Source organism: Carcharhinus amblyrhynchos, unplaced genomic scaffold (assembly GCF_965287045.1).
Source record: "Carcharhinus amblyrhynchos unplaced genomic scaffold, sCarAmb.v2.hapA scaffold_39, whole genome shotgun sequence".
NCBI lineage: Eukaryota > Metazoa > Chordata > Chondrichthyes > Carcharhiniformes > Carcharhinidae > Carcharhinus > Carcharhinus amblyrhynchos.
Window position 1 is genome coordinate 1,088,668 of NW_027649780.1, and position 7,522 is coordinate 1,096,189.

Below are 7,522 nucleotides of genomic sequence, written 5' to 3' on the forward strand. Positions count from 1 at the left end.
CAATACCACTACATCTTTCCTCAAATACGGGGACAAAAACTGCGCACAATACTCCAGGTGTGGCCTCACAAATGCCTTGTACAACACTTCTTTACCTTTATATTCTATTCCTTTAGCTATAAATGCCAACATTTCATTCACTTTCTTTATTATCTGCCGCACCTGCATGCTAGTTTTCTGTGACTCATGAACAAGGACACCCAGATCCCCTTGCACTGGAGCACACCAAAGTCTCTCCCCGTTTAGATAATAAGTCGCCTGCACGTTTTTGCGACTAAAATGCATGATCTTGCACTCATCCACGTTAAACTCCATCTGCCACATTTTGGCCCACTCTCCCAACCTATCTATTTCCATTTATAAGGTTATTATTTCCTTATTGCAACTTACTTTCCCCTCCTGTTTTTGTGTCATCTACAAATTTGGCTATAGAGCCTTCTATCCCTGTATCCAAGTCATTAATATAGATTGTAAATAACTAGGGCCCATGGACCGAGCCTCGTGGCACCCCACCAGTTACTTGTTGCCATTCAGAGGGAAACAAAAATTATCCTAACTCTGTCTTCTGTCCACCAGCCAGTCACCTATCCAAATTAATAAATTACCCCTAATCCCATGTGATTTAACCTTTTGTGCGGCACTTTATCAAACGCCTTCCAGAAGTCCAGATCTACTATATCTACATGATCCCCTTTATCCACTTTTCTTGTTATGTTCTCGAAGAACTCTAGCAAATTAGTCAAACATGATTTGCCTTTCATAAAAACATGCTGAGTCTGATGGATAGGGTTTTGATGGTGCTCCCTTGATAATTGATTCTAACAATTTCCCAACAACATATGTTAAACTAACTGGTCTGTTATTTGCCATATTTTGCTGCCTCCTCTTTCTGAATAAGGGAGTTAGATTAGCATTTTCCAAATCCATTCCTGTGTACAGGAATTTTGGAATATTATGACCAATGGATCCACTATCTCCACTGCCGCCACTTTTAATAACTTAGGATGTCAGCCATGTGGCCCAGGGTACTTATCAGCCCTCAATCCCAATAGTTTGCAGAGTACCTTTTCCCTATCCATGTTGATTTTTAGTTCTATTACCTCTGACTGCCCATTCCCATAGGAATGGTACTAGTGTCCTCCACCGTGAAAACTGAGGCAAAGTATTAATTTAGCATCTCTGCCATTTCAGTGTTCCCTACTATTAACTCTCCAGATTCATCTTCCAAGGACCAACATTCACCCTAGCGACTCTCTTCCCTTTTATGTACCTATAGAAGCTTTTGCTATCCTTCTTGATATTTTGCACTAATTTTCTTTTGTCATTCACCGTAGCTCTTTTTATTACTTTTTAGTATCCCTTTGTTTACGTTTGAAAGTTTACCAATCTTCCAGCCTGCCACTGGCCTTTGCAATATGGTGTACCTTAGTTTTTGTCTATGTTGTCCTTGACCTCCTTATTTAGCTCTGGATGTTTTTTACCCCTATTACCATCTTTCTTCCTCATTGGGATATATTTTAGTTGTGAGCACTTGAGTATCACCTTAAACAACTGCCACTGCTCATCCACTGTCCTACCTTCCAGCCTTCCTGCCCATTCTACTCGGGCCAAATTTGACCTCATGCCTGCGTAAATCCCTTTGTTTAATTTTGTAGCTGTATAAAATTCTTTACCTTCTCTCCTGCATCCTCCTTTTCCTGCTTCCGTTACCTGTCTCTCCTCTCCATTCTTGTTTACATCCAGACTGGGTGGTAAATTCCTTTCCCTGAAAGACATTAGGGAAGCAGTTGCACTTTTACAATTTTCATGGTATTTTTTCCTAGTGCCAGTCCTACAAATTACCAGATTAATTCAGCTTAATTTTACAACCTGCCTTTGTGTTTTTGTGGGTTCTCTCTCACTCCCTTTTTCCTGTTTTAAATCAATTTCACAGGATATCAGAAAGGGAGGATTTGCAGTCAGGAAACTGGAACCAGACATTACATCAGGATCTGACAGAGTCACTCACTTTATCGTAACCTGAATATCATCGGATTTTGAACATGGAAGGAAAAAGCACTGCTCACAGTGGGGAGGAACCGTACACGTGTTCTGTGTGTGGACGAGGCTTTAGCCAATCATCTGGGTTGTCAGGACATAAACGCTGTCACAACAGGAAGAAACCGTGGAAATGTGAGGATTGCGGGAAGGGATTCAGATATCGGTCTGAGCTGGAGACACATCGATGGTGTCACACTGGAGAGAGACCATTCACCTGCTCCGAGTGTGGGAAGGGATTCACTCGATCATCGGACCTGCTGATACACCAGCGAGTTCACACTGGGGAGAGGCCGTTCGCCTGCTCCGAGTGTGGGATGGGCTTCGCTCTGTTATCCACTCTGGTGATACACCAGCGCACTCACACTGGGGAGAGGCCATTCACCTGCTCCGAGTGTGGGAAGGGATTCACTGAGTTATCCAATCTTCGGAGACACCAGCGAGTTCACACTGATAAGAGACCTTTTAAATGCTTGGACTGTGGGAAGTGCTTTAAAAGTTCCAGTGAACTCATGTACCATCAACGTATTCACACTGATGAGAGACCATTCAGGTGTTCTCACTGTGGGGCTGGGTTCAGGAATTCCTCTAATCTCACTCTACACTTGCGATCTCACACTGGAGAGAAACCGTTCCCTTGCTCTGAGTGTGGGAAGGGATTCCCTCGATCATCTGACCTGCTGAGACACCAGCGAGTTCACACTAGGGAGAGACCGTTCACCTGCTCCGTGTGCGGGAAAAGATTTATCCGGTTATTTCACTTTCTGACACACCAGCGAGTTCACACTGGAGATAACCTGTTCACCTGCTCCAAATGTGGGAAGGGATTCACTCGGTCATCCACTCTGCTGAATCACCAGCGAGTTCACACTGATGAGAGACCTTTTAAATGCCCAGACTGTGGGAAGTGCTTTAAAAGTTCTCAGGAACTCACATCCCATCAACGTGTTCACACTGATGAGAGACCTTTTAAATGCCCAGACTGCGGGAAGTGCTTTAAAAGTTCTGGGGAACTCACATCCCATCAACGTGTTCACACTGACAAAAGACCATTCAGATGCTCTCACTGTGGCACTGGGTTCAGGCAATCATCTAGTCTCACTGCACACCAGCGAGTTCACACTGGGGAGACACCATTCACCTGCTCCCAGTGTGGGAAGAGTTTCACTCGGTCATCTAACCTGCTGACACACCAGCGAGTTCACACTGGGGAGAGGGCATTCACCTGCTCCGAGTGTGGGAAGAGTTTCACTCGGTCATCCAACCTGGTGAGACACCAGCGAGTTCACAAGTAAGTACATTGTTTGGATTTTTCTGTTACAACATCCATGACTGAACTCTGTTTATTGGAGCCTGTTTCTGACAATGTTAATCTCCACACTGCTAAGAACATACTCTTCCCACACTGGGAGCGGGTGAGAGCCGAAGTAGACAAATTCAGCCCTTTGAGCCTGCTCTGCCATTCAATCAGATCATGGCTGATCTCTTCCTGATCTCAAATCCACCTCTCCAATTGATCCCCATATGCCCTTTTCCCTTTTGTTTAAAGAAATATTTTCTATTCCCTCTCATTCTTTTAAACTCTGCAGTGAGTAAAAGTCCAAACTGTTTAATCTCTCCTCATACAACAACCCCTTCATCTCCAGAATTAATCGAATGAACCTTCTCTGAACTGCTTCCAATACCACCACGTCCTTCCTCAGCTGAGAAGACCGACACTGGATATAATACTCCAGAGGTGGCCTCACCAACCTCCTATACAATTATAACAACATTTGTCTATTTTTATACTCCAGTCCCTTTACAATGAATGTCAACATGCCAATTGCCTTTTTCATTAAGTACTGCACCTGCAGACTGACTTTCTGCGATACCTAGATACCCATAGATACCCAGATCCTTCTGCCTGGGCATGTTTTAAATCTGTTTTTCATTTCAGCAATAATTTGCCTTTCTACTTTTTTTCTGCCAAAATGGATAACCTCACATTTATAGAACATAGAACATAGAACATTACAGCATTTATCCATATTAAACTCCATATGCCAAATTTTGGCCCATTCTCCTAGCCTAGTTATATCCATCTGTACAATCTTTATATCCTCTTCACTGGCTGTTTGCCTGTGTTATTTGCAAATTTTGCTATGTTACACTCTATTCTGCTTGCAGATCATTTATATAGATTGTAAACAGTTGAGGCCCGAATATTGACCCCTGCAACACCCCGCCAGTTACATTTTGTCAGCCAGAGAAGACCTATTTATCCCGATCCTCTGCTCTCTGTCAATGAGCCAATCCTCAATTCAATCTAGTACTTTACCTCCAATCCCCTGCAACTTTACCTTCTGGATTAGTCTTTTATGTGGCACATAGAATCATAGAAAGTCATCATAGAAACCCTACGGTACAGAAAGAGGCCATTTGGCCCATCGAGTCTGCACTGACCACAATCCCACGCAGACCCTACCCCCATATCTCTACATATTTTACCTGCAAATTCCTCTAACCCACACATCTGGGGACTCAAGGGGCAATTTAGCATGGCCAATCAACCTAACCGGCACATCTTTGGACTATGGGCGGAAACCGGAGCACCCGGAGGAAACCCATGCAGACACGAGGAGAATGTGCAGATTCCACACAGAGAGTGACCCAAGCCAGGGATCGAACCCAGGTCGCTGGAGCTGTGAAGCAGCAGTGCTAACCGCTGTGCTATCGTGCGGCACTGTGTCAAACGTCTTCTGGAAGTCTAGATGTCTCACATCTATAGGCTCCCCACTATCCATCTTGCTAGTTACGTCCTCAAAGAACCAGTTTGTCAAGCGTGACTTATCCTTCATAAAACCATGCTGACAATGGTGGATTGAGCTTTGTCTTTCCAAATGCTCAATCATCTCCTCCTTAACGATTGATCCTAGCAACTTCCCACCCCGGATGTGTAGTTTTGGTGTTAATGTTCTGGGTGAACATCAAGTACATCAGCTTTGTTTTAATTTTTGAATGACCCCCGTCTTAATGTGGGCAAAATTCTGGTTGCATTGTTATGGTATAATATCATTTTAATCCCAGCCTCTCCCATCTCCTTTATTTCCTCTCGGAGACATTAGAAATTTGTATGGGCTCAAACCAGTTGGCAGGTTCTCTTCCCTGAAGGATATCAGTGACCCACTTGGGTCTTTGCAACAATCCAGCAGTTTTCATGGTCACTTTTTCCTCGTGCCAGCCCCACAAATTACCAGATTCATTTAGCTCCATTTCACAAGCTGCCTTTTCTCGGTTCTCCCTCACTCCCTTTTTTCTCTTTTAACTCCCTTCCACAGGGAGGATTTGCAGTCAGGAAACTCGAACCAAACATCACATCAGCATCTGACAGAATCGCCCAATTTATCATAACCTGAATAAGATCTGATTTGGACATGGAAGGAAAGTGCACCGTTCACAGTGGGGAGAAACTGTACGCATTTTCTGTGTGCGGATGAGAGTTCAGTTGATGATCTGACGTGTTAGGACACAAACACACGCTGTGGAGGAAACTGGTAATGGGGGGACTGTGGGAAAGGATTCAGTTACCCAATTGACATTTTATCGATTAATTTGATATTTCCAACATCTTGGCTAAGGAGGTTTACAACATCTTTTAAATATAAAATAAATTGTTCGAAGAGCCACTTTTATTATTCATGTTTGGGATTCGAACTTCAGCCCAATTCACTGAACTAGTTGTGAGAAGTCTCTTCAATTGTTAAGCTAGGATCATGCTATTAATATTGTTAATTACTGTTAATTGACACATTGCTTTTGAACTTTCTGACTTATCTTTATACATTCAATGGTTTAATATATCTTTTGAATTCACCATCTAAAGTGTTCATTCTTGGTCAATCTTGTTGAATCTGTATTGATTTACAATTAGGTATTTGTTGAAAAAAAACTAGCGAGGAGAGGAATAGGGGAGAGAAAGCTACTGAGCATGTAGCTACAGGGATGGTGCAGGAGGGAGGGATTCAGGTATCTGGATAATTGGTGCTCTTCCTGGGGTAGGTGAGATCTCTACAAACGGAATGGTCTACACCTAAACCGGAGGTGTACCAATATCTTGAGGGGGGGGAGGGATTTGCTAATGCTCTTCAGGAGAGTTGAAACTAATTCACCAGGGGGATGGAAACCTGAATTGTAGTTCCAGTGTACAGGAAGTTGAGAGTGGTGAGGTCATGAAAAAAGTTTCAAGGTCGCCGGAGTGTACCGGCAGGCAGGAAGGTGGTTTGAAGTGTGTCTACCTCAACGCCAGGAGCATCTGGAATAAATGGATGAACTTGCAGCATGTAGAACATAGAACATTACAGCGCAGTACAGGCCCTTCAGCCCTCGATGGTTCCACTGGTCGGTGCAACAATCTAATGACCCTCTAACCTAAACTATTCCAATGTTATCCATATGCCTATCCACTGACCATTTGAACGCCCTTAAAGTTGGTGAGTCCACAACTGCAGGCAGGGCATTCCACACCCTTACTACCCTCTGAGTAAAGAACATACCTCTGACATCCATCCTATAATTACCACCCCTTAATTTAAAGCTATGTCCCCTCATGTTAGCCATCACCATCCGAGGAAAAAGGCTCTCACTTTTGACCCTATCTAACCCTCTGATCATCTTGTATGCCTCAATTAGGTCACCTCTCAACCTTCTTCTTTCTAACGAAAACAACCTCAAGTCCCTCAGCCTTTCCTCATAAGACCTTCCCACCATACCAGGCAACATCCTGGTAAACCTCCTCTGCATCCTTTCCAATGCCTCCACATCCTCCTTATAAATGCGGCGACCAGAACTGTACACGATACTCCAAGTGTGGCCACACCAGAGTTTTGTACAGTTGCAACATGACCTCACGGCTCTGAAATTCAATCCCTCTACGAATAAAAGCTAACACACCATACGCCTTCTTAACAACCTTATCAACCTGGGTGCCAACTTTCAGGGATCTATGCACGTGTACACCGAGATCTCTCTGCTCATCGACACTACTAAGAGTCCTTCCATTAGCCCAATATTCTGTACTCCTGTTACTCTTATCAAAGTTGCAGCAGGACATAAATAGGATGCAGGACTGGGCGGAGAAGTGGCAGATGGACTTCAACGCAGATAAATGTGTAGTCGTCCATTTTGGCAGAACCAACGGGATGAACGAGTACACTATCAAGGGCAGGAGTCTTAGTAGTGTTGAAGAGCAGAAGGATCTTGGGGTCCGGGTCCACAGGACTCTTAAATCGGCCTCGCAGGTGGCGGATGTGGTCAAGAAGGCGTATGGTGTACTGGCCTTCATTAATCGAGGGATTGAGTTTAGGAATCGGGAGGTAATGCTGCAACTTTATAAGACCCTTGTCAGGCCTCATTTGGAGTTCTGGTCGCCTCACTATAGGAAAGACGTAGAAGCTATTGAAAGGGTACAGAGGAGATTTACAAGGATGTTGCCTGGACTGGGAGG

At 44.0% G+C, this 7,522-nt stretch overlaps 1 protein-coding gene across 1 annotated transcript in view; it reads left to right on the plus strand.

Moving 5' to 3' along the window:
- LOC145363509 (uncharacterized) overlaps window positions 1-6,865 on the plus strand; it is a 137,558-nt gene extending 130,693 nt beyond the window's left edge. Inside the window, 2 exon segments of the mRNA XM_080218704.1 lie at window positions 1,934-3,328; window positions 5,358-6,865. Of these exon segments, the coding sequence (XP_080074830.1) occupies window positions 1,934-3,328; window positions 5,358-5,430 (1,468 nt within the window). The 3' untranslated portion in view covers window positions 5,431-6,865.
- Window positions 6,866-7,522: the final 657 nt, after the last annotated feature.